Raw genomic sequence first — 21,164 nt, 5'->3', positions numbered from 1 at the left:
AGTATATGGGGGGAGATGTGCTGAGCCTTGGAAAGCGATAAAATGGAGAGAGATACAGTACCAACCAATCAGCTCCTGTCTGTCAATTTACAGGCGATGGGAGCTGATTGGTTGGTACTTTATCTCTCTTCACTTAATCTCTCTCCAAAGTTTAGTACATCTACCACTAATCTCCTACATTTACATATCAGTTTCCCTTTCTTTGCCTCTTCCATATTGTGCTATCCATTCTTTACAGGTTCCTCATATATTCCTTATTCATATATTTTGCATACACAGTCACACCATAATAGCACCTTTTCTTACATCTAAGGGAATAGGTTTGCAGTGGACCAAATACAACTGTTTTCATAACAATAAGACATGCTTTTAATCAATGTACCATATACAGTAGGCTAGTTACTATCATCATTATTTGTAAGTGTCTAGAGAAAAGTGACTAATATAGTATCATGCTTGACTACTCACCAGCAATCCAAGATTCCCAAGACAGTATACCTGCCGGATGCACCCACTTCCACCAAAGAAGTGGGTGGTCCAGGGGCTTGAAGAATTTGTGGTGCATTAATTAGTATGTATTACCGCTGGCCGCATGGTTCAAATCCCGACGTTAGAAGCCCGGCAGGGGTGAAGATCCCAACAGCAGATTTCGGCAAGTAACCCTAACCCTACTCCCCCCCCTAACCCTAACCCACCATTAGGGGTGCCTAACCCTAACCTCCCCCCCTAGTGCCTAACCCTAACCCCCCTCTAAGTGCCTAAACCTAACCCCCACATCCCCGCAGCCTAAACCTAAGTCTCCTGGGGGGGTGCCTAACCCTAACCTCCCCCCCGGGGGTGCCTAACCGGGATTTCGACGCCTGTCATTAGTACCTTGCCGGGATTTGACAGTCGGGAAGCCGGCGGTTGGCATTTCGACCGTTGGCTTCCTGACTGCATCCCTTGCATAAACATGATATATATGCACCTGCACTTTTGCAGAGGGGATTATTTAGGATAGCACAGGAATCAAGTTGAGGTCACTGTGACATGGTAGGTAACCTTCGATTTGGTCATATGGTGTACAAAGAATTTTATCTGTATTTTAAGTATACTAAGAATAAATGTCACCCTGCTAAAAGATATATATGAATATTTGAAGCCACCAAGCAAGTCTGTGACCGTATAAACACACCAGTCCTCAGGTGGCATCTATTTGAAATGAAGGGGTTGCTTGTTTGAGGTTATCCTCATCTACAGTTGCATTATCATCTCACTGACAGCTATAATGTCCATCATGTAACAATTTTAAGATTATGGGGCCTATGTATCAAGCTGTTTTTTACATAAAATTACATAAAATGATGCAGAAACTGCAGTTTCTGTATAGTGTACTAAAAGCACAATGCTGGAGGTTTCATAGAAATTAGCGCTGCAGATCGCAGTGCCCACTATTATCAATGGGGACTACGATCTGACCCATATGTACTAAACTTCAAGTAGTTTACACCATCTTCAGATGGTGTAAACTACTGTCAGCCTATGGAGGCTCCAGGTGCAGGAGAGAGATCTTTTCGATCTCTCTCCCGCAGCCCCCGGCCAGTTCCAGAGGGTGATGCTGTGCGCATGCAGTTCAGCTCCCCCCGTGTAAGTCTTTCACTTCTGTGAAAGACTTCTTCAAAATGCTGGGTTATAACTCGCGGTGACAATAGTTGCCGCAACGGCTTTCCCTGAAAGTTCCCTGTAGTACATAAACGGGATATTTTATTAAAAATTAAAATATCCCCGGTGAGTTGGGTACATAATAATCGCGGCTGGTCTGCGATTATTAGTACATAGACCCCTATATGACAAGAGTGACATTACTGTTCCCCAAACATGAGGCTATAAATTACATGGTAAATTAATTTATGTCATTTATGTATTATTTTATATGACGACAAGCAATATAAGAAATATATGCATGAAAAACTGTAAATATGCGATATTTTTCCCCCTTATTGTAAAATGTAAGGATATTATCAGTACGTTGGAGTACCATAGGCATATAAAGTTAAAAGACAAGTGGTTACTGTTTTCTGTGGTAACTTCTAACCAGTGGCATATTAACAATTGGGGCAGGGTGTGCAGTACACACAGGGCCTGATTCAGAGCTGGACGCTATTTGCGGACGGTCGTTCTGATAAAGGGGCTGGATATTTAAATAGAGCGCTCGCTCTTTGCGGTCTGTTGACGCCTCTATGTCTGAACGAGCAAACGAAACATGCGCTCGCTATTATGTAAAGACGCCCCCTGGCCGCTCGCATCATACGTCATCTCCGCTATTTATTAGATTAATCGAGTACATCGAAAGGCGTATGAACTGCTCGCTATTCTTCTGGTAGCATTTTCCTACCGCAATCATGCGAGCAGTTCGAGACTAAAAGACAACCAAGTGACGTGGTCGATGACGCTGCTTTGTTAATTATGCACACCCTTAAAACGGCCATTTTGACCGTTTGGCACGCCTGCGTTCAGATCTCCACTCCCCGTTTTCAAGCACCTTCCACCCACAAACGCCTCATCCTGTCACTCATATTAGCAGGCACTCGCTATTTTGCGAGCACACGATTTCCGACCGCACTGACTGGTTGGCTCATGCGCATTACAACCGACACGCATGCGCAGATGTGCGAACATCGCTCAGAGCGAACGAGCGGCCGCTTACGAGCGGCTCTGAATCAGGCCCACAGTCCCCCAAAATAGGAGACCCATGTGCAACTCACCATGCCCCCACCTTTTGTCATGGGCCAGGAAGGATATATACTAGAGAGGACTGAGATAGCCATCCACATCCACTCAATACAGCTTTGGTGTAGCTTTTAGTTCCGCCACCCACCTCCCATGATGCAACTGTCACACTAAACTGTCTGGGCTCATGGATTTGATGATCTGGATAGCATAATTTCTAATAAAGTGAGTGACTGCATGCCAACACTCATCTGCTGTCAGTTGTTCACAGCTGGGGGACGGGGGCCCTAGTGGAAATTGCACACATTACAGTAGAGATTGCATTATATCTTATATACATAGTGTTCTTATAAATACTGAAGTCTGACATCACAACTCACAGATTACGATTACTCGTATAAGTAATACGGTATTGTCAAAACTTAAATATACATATATTAGTTACTGAACTATTATCATATACTATTATCACTTATAAAATATAATTTTATGATAGACCAATTATGTTAATATATGTATAAACTGCAATAAGTAACATCTGCTAAAACAGTGAGTGGTCAAAGTGGAGATTTAAATTACAGTAGATGTAGCGATATGAAAAATGTAAGGGAATAAAACATGAAAGTTTTACAATCAAAGCTGTAGGAGAACTGGGGGTATGGTATACTGCCCTACACTGTTCTGTTCCACAACTAGTGAGGTCTCTGTCATGTTCATTATGGTACTAACTGAAGTACCCAGCATTGCCCAAGTTTAAATCTTCATGTTATTAAGTTTTATTATGTAATATTGTCCAAATCCATCCTGTAGAATGAGCAGAACAGGGACCCTGGGTTCAAGTTCTGCCCTGTGCACTCTGCTGTGAGGTCCGACTGGGACCCCGACCATTCCATTAGGCATCCCAGACCAATTACCACCCCTCAGTGAAGTTTTGATCCAAATCCATCCTGTGGAGGGCTCAGAACAAGCTCCCCGGGTCAAAGTTCTGCCCAGCGTCCCCGGGTCAAAGTTCATAGTTCTGCCCATCGTTCACCAATGGGAGGTCTGACTGGGACCTCAACCCCCTAGTATGTCTATCACTTTGTGTTCACTATTGAGTCAGTAGTATCAGTCCTATCTTATCTTCTCAATGTGCACCACCTCCCTTGGTAGACTTACAATTCCTTCAGCCTCTAATAGCAAATCCAGACCAAAGATACCCAAATTTACCTTCCCCTACCATGACCTCTTCTCTTCCCTCCTCTTCCATGAGTCATGTTGTCTATCGCTATCTCAAACTCAGCATGTCCAAAACAGAGCTAATTATCTTCCCTCCTGAAGGTTCCCAGTCCACCTCCCGCTTACATTTCTACCTTCTTTGTTCTTAAAGTCAATTAGCTGGGTTTTATCCTCGATTGCTCTCTCTTCTTCACTTCCCACATTCATTGAGTCTCCCTATCCTGTTTCTTCCAACAAACACCAGCCTACCTCCACATTGATTATCTCTACTCACATCTGCCTGCAAGACTTCTGTGCTGTTCCTCACCTATGGAACTCACTCCAATCAGACTATCCAATAGTCTAAATGGCTTTTTATGTTCCCTAAAAGCTCATTTATTCATAAAAGCGTACCAGTCTTACTCCTAAATCATCCTCAGACACACTTCTGCACTCACTCTGTTTCACCATCTTTGTGTTTACCCTTCCCCTCTCGGTTGCAACTTCTCAAGGGCAGGGCCTTGTTTCTTCTTTTTTTCCTGAGTACTACTATCCTGTCCACTTGGTCTCATTCTCAACCCTGTTTGTTGCACCCATGTTCCTGGACACAGGCTGACTTTCCGTTTGTATGCTCCAAGCTTTTGAACATTGTATGGCACTGCCGACCTTTGTTGCTCCTTATAAATAAAAGATGAGAATAAGAACACTTATTATCTTGCCTTTTTATTCTTGTTTGTATCCAATCACCCATTTAGATTGTATTGTTCCTCTATCCAAAATATTTTGCTCCCATTCTATATTGCATTTTTTTTCTGCCAATTTCCACAGCCATGAAATAGGTTGTACCTGAAATTATCAGATGCTGGGTGCCAGTACCTGGTGCAGACCCTGTGACTGCCAACTGGCCAGAACCTTTAACTAGTACTGTACCTGTAATCAGAGCCATAACTAGACTTTTTGGTGACCTATGCTAGATAGAGCATTGGCGCCTCCCTCATTTTTCAAAGGGACATAATGCACCCAAAAACGGGTCATGGCCTCATGGGGAAGGGCCAGGGAAGAGATAGGAGAGGCCACGAGATGCTGGGATGAAATAAGAGGAAGCTACAAGTGAGAATGATAATAAACAGAATTTTGACAGGCCCAAACAGCGCCCCCTGACCTGTGGTGCCCTGTGCGATGGCGTCGGCCGCACTACCCTAGCTACGGTCCTGCCTGTAATTATCTACTGCCAGGAGCCAAGGACTGGCACAGTGCCTGGTATCACCAGCTGCGATGAAAGAGGATGCACGCTGCAAATGTAAATGGCAACTGCATGGAGTCAGGAATTAGTACAGTGCCGGCGTCCATGAACATATATCCCTGCCAACAGTAACAATTGTTAATCTTCTACCTTGTGTATCTCACACTGCTTAGATTGTAAGCTTGTTGGGGCAGGACCATATTTGCCTTCTATTTTGTGTCACTGTATCATGCTCCCCTCAATGTACATCGCTTTGTAATAGGTTGACTTATAAATTATAATAATAATGTATTGCTTTACATACTATAATATATAATGTGCTGTGTATACCATGCGGCAGAGCTGTCGAACATTATATAATGTTCAGCAGAGTGCTGTGATAGTTTGAATGAGAAAGAACAGCTTGTACTTGTTGTACCTCTTACCTCTGCAAACTGGACCTTCAGACCACTGCCCATTGTCCATACAGGTAACACTGTTTGATCCATCCGTATAAAAGTTCTTTTTGCACATGTAATATATCACTTCAGAGACTTCATATTCTGTTCTTTTTACAGCTATGAGGATGCCTTCATTGATTTGTGGAGGTGGAGGACAGTAGATTTCTATGAAAGAAAAAAAAAAAGTCATGTAATAACATTTGAAAATACTGTAAGTTCAGTATCTCATTGGTAAAGCTGAGGGCAGATGCTGTAATCATGGAATGTCACAGAGGTGTCTGGTGATCTAGGGGCAAATTTATACAGTGGTGCTGCTGTTACTCCAAAATGTATTAAATGGTAAACTGTGGAGAAATTATAGATTTATCTAGTAGAGCCTTCATCTTCTCTTTCTAATGCTGCCATAGTCTACTATGGAAAAGAATTGTGTGAGCAGCACTTACAGTAGTACAGTTAGTGTTGTGAAGCTGAGCTTTTTGATGATTGTCTAGTTACACAGAGCAACATCTGAGCAGGGTTGCCAAGAGGGGGGGGGAGCAGGTACTAATTACCCGGGCCTGGGTTTATTGGAGGGCCAGCGGCCCAGCGGAGGCCCGGGACTGACAGCAGCTGCAGTCTCCTCTGCCTGTGGAGCGGAACGATTACACTTATTGCGCCCCCCTGGATTTGCGCTAGTCTGAAGGGCTCACAGCGCCCCCCCTCCCCAGCGCGCAGAAAGTAAAAAACCCTAAGGGGGCGTGACCATGCCTCCTGTGATTAGGCTACGCCCCCTGCGATCTCGTAAGCAGCTGCTGTGCGAAAATATGCTAATGCTGTAGCCGGCTGTAATTGTATTGAGTCGCCCACCGGTGGCTTTGCAGATCCAAGGAAGTGTGTACAAATATGCAGTGGTGGTCGGACATCCTTCGATAATGGATTGAGAAACCCTATGGTCACGCGGGACTGAGATGCTGGCGCCATAACTTCTACGTACGGGATTGCAGATGTAGGCAGATACACACCCCGAAAACGATCACAACACGCCTGCGTCTTTGCCACTACTCCCTGTCACATCCCACAAAATGGCCTCTGACTGTCAATCACTTGCGAATAAATCCTCGCTACAACCGTAATCACATTTGATCACAATTCAATCACCGTGTTTGCGCATTGAGGCTAAGACGAAGGCACAGTCGGACGATAAGCACTCAACTGCATAATTATTGGCATTGCATACCTATTTGATTCATATCCTATATTTGTACATTCCTTGTTCTGCAATTTACAGAATTCATATTGTATAAATAGAGTGGAAGGGATAAAGATGGGGGGGTCATCTTGCTCTACTGTGTAGTTTATGTGTAAAAAGGGGGATGTCCATGTGGAACGAAAATTATATGGAAATTCCTCAAGGAGAGATCCAAATTCTGCTGGAGAAAAGCTGAATATTCTGCAACCAAAAGCGTAATAATGATATATTATATATATTCCATTGAACAGTTTTGAAAATGTTGCTAACTTCTACTAATTGCTGAATTTCTTGCAGCAGCATATTATAAATTGCACTACCACAGTTTCTGGAGTTTGGGAACCATACCTGCAAGACAGTGGAACATGTCAGGATGACTATATTTTACACACAGCAAATTCAGAATAACTGTGGTTCCCCATTACATTTAATTTATTAAGCAGCATATTATAGATGCAACATACAAGTAGGCAATGGGCGTAATATGCTGCTTAATAAATTAAATGTAATGGGGAACCACAGTTATCCCAAATTCGCTGTGTGTAAAATGGAACCGGTAGGCAGAGGCGTCACTTACCTCTGTGACACCCGGTGTGGCAGGACTGAAATGCTTAGGCCGTAGGCGCGCTATCTCAAAAGAGGACGTGGCTTCGCAAAAGGGGCATGGCTTTGCATGTGAAGCCACGCCCCCTATGTGTGCCGATCCGGAAGACGTTAATGCCTCCCATTCTTGGCACACAATGGGCATCCCCAGCGCTCCTGCAGCTGCTGGGGCAGTCCACAATCTCTCTCCTTCCTCTCTCCATGTCACGGCGACACCATCTGACAAGGTGACACCAAAATAGCAGAGCAGCTCTGCTATTTTGGTGTCACCCCATTGGATGGTGTCACCCAGTGCGGCCCGCACCCCCCTAGTGACGCCAGTGCCGGTATGACATATCGCCGGACCTAAGCCCGGCGGAAGAAATACTGATGAAGATCCCAAAGGCGTCTGGTAAGTATGCCTAACCCTAACCTTGCCCCCTAGTACCTAACCCTAACCTCCCCCCAGAGGTGCCTAAACCTAACCCCCAGTACCTGCACCCTAACCCTCCCGGGGGGTTGCCTAGCACTAACCTCCCCCCGGGGGTGTCTGAACCTAAGCCCCCTTCCCCTAGCCTACTCCTAACCCTCCCAGGGGGGGGTGGGGTGCCTAACCCTAAGTCCCCCCTGGAGTCCCTAAACTTACCCCCCATCCCATGGCTAACAGGTCCCGACACACGGCTTACCTACATTCGGTATGCCAGGTGTCGGGAATTCAGCGTGGGGCTGATAGGTGTCGGTATTTAGACGCCTATCATTAGTCCCATGCCGGGAAGAACTGAATTAGTACATACCAATGACCATTACAACTAGCTTAATTTTAAATGAAATTTAAAATGTTTGTTACATGTTACAAAGGGTATGTAGTCAGGAAGCCGGCGGTTGAAATGCCGACCGCCGGCTTCCTGACTACATACCCTTTGTAACATGTAACAAACATTTAAAATTTCAATTAAAATTGGGCTAGTTGTCATGGTCATTGGTATGTACTAATTCAGTTCTTCCTCTACTGCACCTGCAGTTTTATTAGCTGAAAGCACAAGAACCTTTGTAATCAATGTGCTGCAGTAATTTTCAGTACATGCCACATAACTATTACGTGGAAAAGTAATTCAAATACACAGATTGTATACAGTAAATCTTCTGAACATCCGTAGTTATGTTTTTACTGGTTGTATTTTCCAGGTAAAATGAAATAAAATGACAAAACTTACTGTTGCATGTAGGCGACGGGTTAGACCACACATTGTCCCCCAGGCACTCTGTGACCTCATGACCTTCAAGTTTGTAACTGTACAGGGAAGAAATCCGACCATTCATTTTTATTGGACACTGATATCCATATGTTTTTTCCTAACCTACATATTTAGCCAATATCAGCAAATGGATGATAATTGTATTTTAGTAGTTAGCATTTGCTCTGTACTTTTCAGTAGAATCAAACAAATGTAATTTTAGTTTGGGACCTTATTGGGGCTGATTCAGCATTGCACACAATTGTGTGCAGATCTGGCAGTCTTTAGCACTGCGCATGCTCCGTAGCTGAGCCTACGCGTCTGCGGGCCATTCTGAACCATATGCATCTAAGTTGCAACTACACAACTGAATGGCTGTGACTGGGTGGCAGCTGGTTATGTGTAGTGAATGTTTGTCTTGGGTGTGCAGGGGCAATATTTGAAGTCTATGCGGAGTTGTCTGTAAGCAGAGATCCGTCTGATTTTAGGTGTAGGGCCCACACCGCACACCCTGCACCCATATAAACTTATACTTACCTCTCCGCAGTCTCCAGAGTGCTGCTCTGCAGCAAAAATCACAGGGGAAATGGCGATAGCCATTTTCCCGATGATTTGTGTATGCGCAGTAGAGATGTTCCCGGGAATAAGGCGCAGGCACCATTTTCCTGGACACTCGCACATGCGCAGTAGATTCTGGCACCAAGCACTGCTGGAGAGGAGGGGACCTGCACTGAGTCTGCACATGGGCCCTCTCCTCTCTTAATATGCCCCTGGCTCCCGGCATAGAGCATGCTGCACGGTATGGCCTGTCAGTTCCGTAGTTCGGAAAGTGGAGATCTGACCGATGACTGCCGGCAAAACGATTTTAAATTGAGAGGATCATTTGGAACTAAATGATTCTTGAGCATTGTGGGCCTGATTCAGCAAGGATCGCAGTGGCTAATATGCACGCAATTGGCCGATTGTTGCATTCTGCGCATGCATCGCAGTGCGCATGCGCGAACTGGCCACTGCGATCGGGACTGCGATCGCACAGCCTACATAGACCCATCGCAGAGTGATTGACAGGAAGTGCTGTTTGTGGGTGATGACGGGGGTCGACTGAATGCAAGCGTGCCAGTGCGTCCGCACACAGTTTCAGGTTCATGCATAAATGATCTACTGCAAAGCCATATGCAGTGTGAGGTCTCAGCGTGTGTGGCTGTTAGCTATTTCTCAGTAAGGTCAGGGCTTGTGCAAGTGTGTGTATGGCTCCGATGGTACTCAAGTGTACCGATGGTATTAGGGATGTGCGTATGGTAAAGTGGGCGTCCTCATGTGGTGCTGTGTTTGCATTGCGATAGCAGTGGTTTGGCTTGCTATCGCAGTTGAACTGCATGCGTACTCAGTATTGCGATCCATAATGAATCAGGCCCCGTGTACGCTGTACCTCTGACTTTTTGGGATGGTTTTGGTCGGTTGCTATTGGCCTAGTCGTTAGCATCTTTGGGCATAATTGTATAGTGTGTACCCATATTAACCGTTAGATCCTGAACTTATAAATCTGCAGAAGAGGTGGCCACTCTAATTCTTGCTTGTAGCTATAAGGGAGTAGAACAATTAAATGTGCTTTGGTGACTTTGTAGCTTTTCACTGGCATGGACTGTAATACTAAAACTAACCAATGATCCACACTTACCCTGGATTGCATTTATACTGCACCGATGTTCCATTTAACAAATATCCATTCTTTATGAAGTATCCATTTTCTATGCTGGGTGGATCTTCACAAGTAGAGATCGCTATAATCAAAAGAGATTGTATTCGCTAGTATACTGTATATAATGCCAGTAATCCAACAGTGATGCATTAAAAATGATGGCTATTGTTTTCATTAGAGGTAAATTATATAATGTAATGGAAAAATGACAAATTTATGTAATCATTTTTATAAAAAGAAAAAATGTAGACCTGAACTGATGAAAATCAATTGAAGACCAGGATAAACCATAAACAATATAGGAAGGATTAATAGAATCACATGTATAAAATTATGTCTTACTGTGGGGCTCTATGGTAAATAGCTGATTTAAGTGGAAAATGCAACTTTATATTAAAACTCTGTGTATGTCATATGTATTAATGTAGGTGAAAGAAAATGGTAGTATACCCTGGGCGCTATCGTAAAAAGCACAGAGACGGTATAAATGATAAAAGGTGATGTACTTTCCTTAATTCACAGGAAATGTTGGAACAGAGGGCCTGATTCAGAGCCGGACGCTCTGACCAGAGCGCTCGCTCTGAATCAGGGCCCTCCTACCTGAAAATGGAGCGGCCTCATGGACGCTCGCAAAGCTGTGGGTTACCACCCACAGCTATAGCGAGCGTCCATGATGATTTTCGCGATGGTCAAGACCATCGCGACCATCGGGCTTGCGACGAGACCCTGCGCTAGGGTCTCGCTGCCACCATCGATAGCACGCCCCCTTTGGTGCGAGACCCATAACGATGGCTTTGGCGTCGTAATTCGGGTCTCGCACATGCGCACGACGGAGCTCCCTCCGTCGTGCGCATGCGCATTAGGGCACCATCGACCCGCTTGCGAGCATCCTACGCTCGCGAGCGGGTCTGAATCAGGCCCAGAATGCGGCAATACATGGGGAAAGGAGAAAATATAAAATACCTTCTAGATACAAAATTATGTAAAGTACATGCAAAACACTTCCTAAGTGGTCTCTTACTCCATTGAAGTATAAACAGGCAATGTAGGAAATATTGTTATAACAATTTTTGTTTAGACAGAAGTAAACAAACAAGCTCTCAGGGAGCACTAATGAATGTTTAAGGCCTTGAAGAAGAGCTTACTTACTGTATGACAGCTCGAAACGTGTCAGCAGCTCCCACATGCTCCTTCCAGACTGCACGCCACCCCAGACGTTAGAGCCCATGGAATACTACCACTTTATTACACCTACTCTTCACTTATTGGGTATCTGGGAAACCCTGTGTAGCGAGAGCGGAGGATAAGTGTGCACAATAATGGGCGGGCAGCCTTGGTGCACTAGTGTAAAACCAAGTGGTTTTACAGTGTGTATACAGGGCCTGATTCAGAGTTGGGAATAGAGAGAGTCTCTCAACTGATCATCTTGGTAAAAAACATGCTGCACTGCAGGTTGGGCAGATTTAAAATGTGCAGAGAGATTTAGATTTGGGAGGGAGGTGTCCAAACTGACATCTAAAGTGCAGTGTAAAAATACAGCTGTGCAGTATTTGTGAGCTACATGCAAAAGCAGCCAGTATTTACACTACATGCAAAAAAAATGTATGTATTTATTTTACACCCCTTGCATTGCAACATGGTTTGCCCAGGTACACAGTTAAGTGTTATCTCTCTCTCTATGCCCAACTCTGAATCAGGCCCACAGTTTGTTTCATGCAATGGGATCTATTGCACCTTCCTATTCTAGCATTACAGGTCCAGTTATGAGACTTGCACAGAAAAACCACATTCCATGAGGCACCACTAATGTGTTGGGAGGAAGAGAGTGCACACAGTGAGATATAGGTCATCCTTCCAATGCATTTTCCTCCTGGTAAGTTGCTGATAAGGATGTTTAGTTATTTTATACCCTCACACACTGTTATACCCTCACACACTGTTATACCCTCACACACTGCAATTTGGAGCCACTTAGGTCTAAACCAGTCTAAATTGCCCTTCATAATGCCAGTGTATATGGGCAGCTGAATATGGCACACAGTCAGGACTAATATTAGTTTGTTTCTTAGCTGTTATTGTTCACTGGGAGACACTGTTTAAATTGATATAACATCAAAAAACTTAAATATAAATGGGCAATGAAAAACATTGATTTGCATGACTAAGCTTGGCTGGCAAGGATGCAGTATTTATACAGAATGTCTGCTATCTGTGAACACTAATTAGCATTTTTATGCTACATTAAATTTTAAAACGCAGGAACAAATTACACCTATACGACAATGGAGACGTAATTACCTTGTCTGGTAATATAAAGTGAGATGAGCTAAATTCCAGGGAGCTTACTTGAAGGGAATGAACTTCTTGTTAAAAAGTGCATATATAAATAAGGATTTATTTTAGTTCCTAAAGCGTAGCATTTGCCCAGTCCCAGGGGAGGGAGTCATGTTGTGGTTGAAAAGGATATTAATGAAAATATAGGCTGATTATTGGTTCAGCCCATAAACTAGCTACCTCTATGTGTAGTACATAGATACACAGGGGCGTTACTACAGTGAGCACAGGAGAACCATTGCTAGAAAGGCCCAGAGGCTAAAGCTGGCCACACTCATAGCGATATTTTACCCGATCTGGCTGGTTCCGACACATTGGAACGACAGATCGTGTAAAATATGGCCAAATTGAAAGTAAATCGTGAGTCCCCACTCACGATCATGATGCGATTCGAGCCCCCGCTGGTCGCACATCGCATCGTCAGATCGCCGTGCAGTAGGGCAGATCTGACAATCTAGAACACGATGCACTGTGAAAGTCTGGATGCAGGAGAGATCGTTTGAAGATTGGACACCAAACCATGTACAGATCATGTGCAGAGCTGCCGGGGAGAGTTTCAAGGGAAATCGTACACATCGGCTAATCATGTGCAGATCGCTGTATGTGTGGGCACCTAAGTGGACACGGAACACCCCTGCACCAAGCTCACATTGACACCAGTGACAAAATAAGCACTATAGTGACATTACTGGGAGATACACTCCCAGCATTACATCGGCATGACCTGAGGTAGCATCTGCTGGCGGCTCCTCCACGTGTCTCTACACTGATGCTGATGTGATTACTCCACTGCTAGTGAGGAGGCAGATGGAGGAGCCACCAGCTTAAGAGGCAGTTAAACACTGGGTACTGCTGGGACTCACATATATTTGGTGATAACACGGAAGGGGCATGGGATACCTACTATAATTTTGGGGTATAAAATACAATTGTTTTGGTTACTCATTTGGCTAAAGTCATTGAAGTGGTTGTTGGAAATTATAATATGGGGCAATGACTATGATGGGAGAAGATAATGGTTATATAAAGGGATGTGAAGATGATGAAGAGACTTCATAATAATAAAATGCATAAAAAAATGTATAGGCGTCTGTAAGCATGCCCAAGATCTGTGGATCACTGCGGAGAAAAGTGGCTCTCTAGAAGCTTTGCAGGTTCACTTTAAAATGTTGAAATGGGCCCCACAAAGTTCTAGTTGCATCCCTGCAGTTACACTTTAACCTTGGTGTAGTTGCATGGGATGCGACCACAGCCAGCTGTGCTTCAACTGAAACTGTTGCATCCAATGCGACTGCACCACCCCGCTGCTTAAAGAGGAGATCTGTCCTGCACATGTGCAGAATGGATCTCTTCTGACTCCCCAGACCCCCCTGCCGTGATGCAGCATTCCGTGACCGCCAATATCACTGCTGGAATCACACCCCAGAATGCCGTGCGAACAGCATTCTGGAGCGCATGCGCTGAGGACAAAAGTGAATGGAGGGGAACTTTGTTCCCCCCCTGAGAAAAACAGTATTTGGCTGATATCTCCATTGCTGAGATCAGCTGCAGCAGGTGGGACCGATCATCAGTCCTCCCTGACACACTTTCGCTGCGCTCTGTAGTGGTAATACCCCAGTGGAGCAACTACTGTATTATCAGTGGGGGATGGGTAAAATAAAGTAATTTGGCACTTAAAATAATACAAAAAAAAAAATGATACAGGAAGAGGAGAAGGAGAACTGTGTGCGCAAAAAACAGGGTCTTTTTACACGGGGGATGGTAGGGTTATAAAACATTTAAATCAACTTTAAAAAATACTTTCTAAACTTTATTAAATAAAAACAAACCCAGACAATTTCTGACCAGTTTTAGGGGAAGAAATTGTCAGTTAAGTGGTTAAAGTAAGTATAACCACAAATAATATGGATACATAGAGAAATACACTAATTGAATACAAAGTGTGCTTGTAAAGAATAAGTAGACAGTGACACATTATGTACATGACATAATTATGTTTTTAGAAACTGCTACTAATTAGACACAGGGTTTGTTGACAGCCCATAAAATAGGATGCCTACCAATTTTACTCTCCAGCAAACATACAGCTATATTGTCATTTAAAGGGTAATTCCACCTTAGAGATTTTTTTTTTCACTAGATCTATAGCTCCAAATTACCTGAATTACAGCAGCCCTCTCCCCCAGAATCTTGGGTGTAAATAAGTATTTGCAGGCTTAGGGCCTGATTCAGAGGCGCTCGGTGTTTGCGAGCGCTCGCTCTGAATCGGAGGTTTTTTTCTGTTTCAGCCTCCAGGCCGCTCGCAATGCTGTGGGTGGCCACCCACAGCTAGTGTGAGCAGCCTGGCGATGGTCGCGATTATCGTGACCATTGGGCTTGCGTCGAGACCCTGCAGGAGGGTCTCGGCCCCCACAAGCCCGAATGGACTTCCTGCTCTAATAGAGCAGGAAGTCCACTACTGACATCACGTGTGATGTCAGTAGGGCCGCTCACAAACGGCAGGAGTTCCTAAGGGAACGCCTGCGTTTGTGCAGCCACCCCCCCTCCCCGCCTACAAAATGGGGCGAGCTGTCAATCAACATCGACAGCCGCCTCGTCTTGTAGTGAGCCCTGGAGCAACGGAGCTGCCGTCGTTCGCTGGGGCTCGCGCACGCCGGCGGCAATGCACGTGCAGTGGGGGAACATCGACCCGCTTGCGAGCACTGTGTGCTCGCGAGCGGGTCTGAATCAGGCCCTTAGTACATATACCCTACATACTTCTACTGTATTGCTCATATTAGCAAATAAATATAAGTACTGTAAATGATATACTGTACTGCTCATATTAGCAAATACATATATAATTTGTCCTTATAAGCTTAAAAAAAAAAAATCAACATACGTCTGTACACCTCTGCCACCCATTGAGTATAGAGTCATGATAAAATGGAATTGTACCCATTACAAAGAGTGTGCTCATTTATTTATTTTGAGAGAGGAAATACTGTACCATCTTATGATAAAATAAACAAGACAAGGAAAAAAAAAACACAAAGTAACTTTGATTCTTTTTAGTAGATATTATCATTGAGTAATGATTATTTTTAAGGGCATTTATTGTTGATTTACAGAATAGGAATATAAATGGGAATACATGTGGGAATATGTGATCCCTCTTCCTGGCAGACAAAAGACAACAGTTAAACCCAAGTCTCTCTCCCAGCATTCCCACTGGTAATGTGTTTAAAAATGCAAAAGGGAAGCATGGCAGGCTCCACATGTGAACAGCACTTCCATGGACTACAGTGCTGAAATAAACATGAATCATGTCACATTGCTGTTACCGTCACAGGGCGCTGTCACACTCCACTTCTTGTCCCCTTGGCATCGGCTCTCTGCCATCTCCTGCTCATTGGCCATTGTAAATCCCATATGGCAGCGCACTAACATTTGATCTCCAAAGCTCCTTGTTTCCTGCTTCAGAGATGTCTCAGCATTCTCAATGCTTACAGGCCATGGACAGATGCTGCGGGCTGCAACATACAGATATGCTAAGTTATTCACCTTCACACAAGGTCATAGAAACATACTTTTTATATTAAAGATGAGCGGCTCCGTTTTTGGCTCGGATCTTCCCACCAAGTTCGAATCTCCGAGTGATGCAAAACGTCATCTTTTATGGACAAAGATGACATTTTGCTTGTTTTATCCGAACTTGGCAGGAAGATCCAAGCCAGGCCCAAGCTGCTCATCTCTGCTTTATATATGAAGTACATACATAGCACATAAACACAAACATATACAGGCCAAATGCCTTAAGCCTATGCCATAAGGATAAGTATATTCATATATTACAGAAGGGCTGTAACCCATAGCAACCATGAAGACACTAGCTTTTGTTATGATTGTAAGTTCACCATCTAATTTGCTCACTCTCCTGGATAAATTGGACATGTGTTGCCATTGGGATCTTTTATTGGGGTCTGAAGATGACCACACAGACAGGCTGCTATCAGCAAACCTCTGACCTCTGACCATATTTACCAATAATGAGCCTAAAAATTCTGACTGGATCATTATCAGGATCAAATCAGGGCCACGCCAACATCAACATTGGCCAATTGCTTACTCTTGGAATGGACCAAGCTTATTTGTTTTACTGTACTTTTGGGAATTCCATATATTTCTAATTAAGGATCTATATCATCACCCGTTGATATAGGGGTTTAGTGGTATCAGCACAGGTTTTGTGCGCTGATACCGCTTCCCTGCCATGTATTAATCTGGGGTTGGGTGGTAAATGACAGGGACGCTATGCGTGCGCTGCTGTCATTAACGTCACTGCTATCTACAAGATAGTGCTCTGATGGGGCACCCAGAGGCACTGACCGTTCCGACAGCTGCAGCTGTCGTTCGCCTAAAACCACATCAGGGACAGCACTGTCCCTGGCTGCGGTGGCTACTGGGCTCTGGGCTGTATGTGAGATCTCTCATATGCCCAGTGGGGCCGGCCAGAGGTAAGGCAGCGCATCAGCACTAGACTGATGCTCTGTGGGCTCTGGCGGGGATCGGCGGAGGAGCTAGTTTTCACTCCCACACTCCGGCAGACGAGTTATAGCGGCACAATAAATTCTATCATACTGTACATTACAAATATACTAATAATAGAAGTCACCAACAAGTTACACAAACCACATGAAGGCACATTGATTTTTTAAAAAGGGCAGTGACATTTGAGATTACTTTTCATTTTCTTCCATTCTATAGTAGGTGTCCTTATTCCTTACAGTTTAGTAGTTGCAAGAGTGTTGGTTTGAACTGAAAATGCTATGTTACTTATTTAGTTCCACCGAAGGGGCTATGGGGGTGTTCGACTAGTGCAGCCTAACAGGGGCGCCACCCCACGGAGAAGCAGCCCTCTCAATAGTTTTTGGGGCACTGTCCAGCTGTTCCATCTGAGGACCAAAGTGTCCCATGGGAGGTTGGGGATACTTAGGCACTGCCGTAGCGGTGTTGGTGAAGCTGAAAGGATGTGGTGCACATATGCGCGGCGTCCATTCCGTGAAAAGAGACGGCTGGAGGCAGCCCAGCTGCTGGAGGAGTGCTGGGCTCGCCCAGAGTATGACGTAAAAGAGGAGGTGTGCCATACAGATATGCCCCCAAAATGGCGTCATCTAGGGGTGTGGTCTATGGAAATTAGACCATGCCCCTTTTGGACACCCGCAGCGTAGGGTGTGGGGGCGCCAAACAATGGCACAGGGTTCTACTCTACCTGGAGCCGGTTCTGGCTCCCCCTGCTCTGCTGGCCTGTAATGTGCCAGAGATCAAAGGTGCTACAGATGTGTTCTCATACACTCTGGCATCAATCATGCCAAACAGCTCCTCTCAGCGTGCCAGGTCGGGGCGACTTGGCCCTGTCAAGTGTCATTCTCACTCAAAATGTGCATCTTATTCGCATATATAAAACAACTGGAAGTAATAAATCTACTTAGCTAGCTTGCAATGATCAATCTGATGTGCGACACTTGTACATTTGTGTGCGAATGAGTCTGAGGGGTCTATTTACTAAGCAGTGTTAGAGGACAGAGTGAAAAGTGATAAGGTGCCAGCCAATCAGCTCCCAACTGTCATTTTCAAACACACCCTGTGAGATGGCAGTTGGGAGCTGATTGGCTGGCATCTTATTACTTTTCACTCTGTCTCCTAACACTGCTTGGTAAAGAGACCCCTGAATCTGTATACGACGTGCAACAATGCAACGCCACGCCAAACTCAGTTGTGCTTCATCAGCGACTTTATACATGTTTAAAACTAGTTACTGTTCAGCTACAGTCACAGCCCAGTATCTCTGCACACTTTGAGTGGTGTTTTGCTGCATCTGCAATGCAAATACACCTCACGGAGTGGCTGGCGCGCTGGGTGTCTCGCTCTGTATAGGTGCATTAACACTAGGTATATGAGGACACATCTGTAGTTACGCATGGGCCACTCAAGATGGATGCTCACTGCAGGGAGTACAGTCAGTAACAGAACCCCTGGCCACTTCTAGGAGTTCTCAGGGAGTGATTGAGGGAGAAAAGGCAGAGCCTATAGGGAGCCGGGTTTGGCATGAAAATGTGAGGCAGAATCCGGAATGTGCTAAATGGAAAATGCGATAAAAACCCTGTTTTCGGGGTTTTACAGCATTTTCCATATTTACTATTGGGTGGCCGCCGGGACTCCGACGCATAGGGTTGTTACCCTATAGAAGTCTATGGGATTCTACCGCATCACGCTGGAATGAGGGATCTGATTGGATCCCTCCCAGCATGCCCCGCGGCCGCCGCATCACCCTGCGCAGATGTACTCCCGGGTCATAAACCCGGAAGTCCAGGGAGCAGCGCTGATCACAAAGGACAGCTCTTATCGGAAGAGCTGTCCTTTGCGGTACTGATCGCATATGTTAGTACATATGTGATCAGTAGGGATGCGGTGACTGGCGGGATGTACCGCACAATGTTAGTACATCCCGCCCAGAGTCTTTAAAAGGAGCTGGTTTGGCACTAAACTAGGTCCCTGTGTGAGCATAGAGGAATCAGAGCCAGGAGGCTGACTAATAGAGTAGAGTCAGACCTGCCTGGGAGTGTGATATCCAGAGGATGGACACGGTGAAGCTGATAGGCAGGACAGCCAACCCCTGCTGTAGCTGGAGAGCAGGTCCCAGTGTAGGTGTGCGGAAGAAAGACAAGTTGAAGAGCGTTGTGGAGCTAACCCCTTGGGAAAGCCAGTCCCTGATCCGAGAGGGGAATCTACTAACAAGACAGGGATGAAGAGATCCTTATCCAGTGGTCACTGTATCAAGTACAGACAAGTGAAGCAAACACATTGATATTTCTGCATTCATTTAAAATAGGAGAACTGTGCTGGAGAATATATAATATTTGTCTATCCAACACACAGTGGACAGTAGCATGGATTATCTATCTGTGATACAGCAGGAGTAGGATGGAGATTTGTCTTCATAATTCAGAGTCTTTTTGGCAGCCATAATTCTTCCATGAAATTTCTTACACTACCAAGGGACGTGTTTCTCATTCGTACCAACCATCAAAACAAGCTTACAATGTTAAGTGCTTGAACTTCCAATCATTGTGCTTATTATTTGTGCGTGTGTGTGTGTGTGCGTATATGTGTGTGCGCATGTGTGTGTGTTGTAGTTAGACATTTCACTATTGGAGTGTATAGCTTGTGTAACTCACAAGGTTCACTGACAGGAAATAGACCTTATAAAAAATGGAATTGAGGGTTTTCTAAATAAGGCGCTTCACTTCTATAGGGATGCTGCCCTCCACACCTAACAATGATCTATCCCAAAAGATCTAGATACTAGTAAATATACAGTATGGAAGAAGGTGTGGGCGCTACCTGTAGATGCACTAGGGTAAATAGTGGAAAAATAAATATACTTATCCATAGTTATTATGAATTTTTTTCCCTTGTTAGTTCCTCTCATAAAGCCTTCATCTTGGAATTCTCCTCACATGTGCGTATGAAAAGAAAAAATAAATCACAATGTGTAGTTCCGTAGGAGTATATTGATACAAATATTTGATGGAGACTTATCTATGCCCACTAAATAGGGATAGGTAAGCTCTGTTAACAAGGATATACTGTAGGAAAAACATATAGGGCGTACCCAGACTCACTCAGCAGAGGCTGGATACACTCATATATAGGTATCTTTATGATCTCATGACAGATGTAGGGTTGGCAAAGGTGCATTTCCTTTTTATATAGGGTATCTTTTATATCAGAAGAAATTTTAAATGTTGTTGCTGAGTCGCACCTCACTCACATAGTATGCACACCAGTAATACTTATCAAGGTGTCTTTAGATCTTAAAAGTGGACACTGCGTACCATTACTCACAGGTTTGTTGGTAAATACATTCCCATCAAGGTATCTTTCAATCCAAAGTGGAGCGAACTTTCATGGTTAAAAAGTTAATTTTAATAACACAATATATCCATGACAATAAACAAACAAATCTCTATGAAATCCTGAATCCAGGGTAATGAATACACATAAAAAGCAAAGGATGATTTTAAGAGGGACACCAGAAAAAATTATTCTATAGGTGTGTCTTACAGGGGGACAGGTCCGGTTCCTGTCAAAAATATATAGCTCAAAAAAGAAAAAAGGAGACAGTACCCTCATGCCTTAATAAAGAGAATAGACTTCAGGATTTCAGATTTCCGTATACTTCATCTGATTTACGATGGTCCTTTTCTAATTACTTAGTTTATTTATTCTCACCCTACTCATGCTATTTGTGTGAAATTAATTCAATAATTTGATAGCTGAACAAATTATTAAATACACATTATAGTTGTACGTACAAGAAGAATATTACTCAACAACTGACAAGGCTGTACAATCCTGACAACTGCCAGGATTGTACAGCCTTTTCTTTCCATTTTCACTTTACATTCTATTATTTATTCACACATTTGTATTATTTATTTATGTTTCCATGTTT

At 44.2% G+C, this 21,164-nt stretch overlaps 1 protein-coding gene across 1 annotated transcript in view; it reads right to left on the bottom strand.

Moving 5' to 3' along the window:
* The window catches only part of LOC148538279 (beta-2-glycoprotein 1-like), a 66,192-nt gene that overhangs the window by 10,599 nt on the left and 34,429 nt on the right, over window positions 1–21,164 (bottom strand). The window contains exons 3-6 of the mRNA XM_088457388.1: window positions 15,991–16,179; window positions 10,313–10,415; window positions 8,614–8,690; window positions 5,575–5,754 (exon numbers count right to left, since the gene is read on the bottom strand). Coding sequence (XP_088313514.1) covers window positions 5,575–5,754; window positions 8,614–8,690; window positions 10,313–10,415; window positions 15,991–16,179 — 549 coding nt within the window. The remainder of the gene's footprint in view (window positions 1–5,574; window positions 5,755–8,613; window positions 8,691–10,312; window positions 10,416–15,990; window positions 16,180–21,164) is intronic.

The sequence above is a fragment of the Taudactylus pleione genome, unplaced genomic scaffold (assembly GCF_031769625.1).
Source record: "Taudactylus pleione unplaced genomic scaffold, aTauple2 ptg000041l, whole genome shotgun sequence".
NCBI lineage: Eukaryota > Metazoa > Chordata > Amphibia > Anura > Myobatrachidae > Taudactylus > Taudactylus pleione.
The sequence above is the reverse complement of the archived record's forward strand: the minus strand, read 5'-3'. Positions and strand labels throughout refer to the sequence as shown.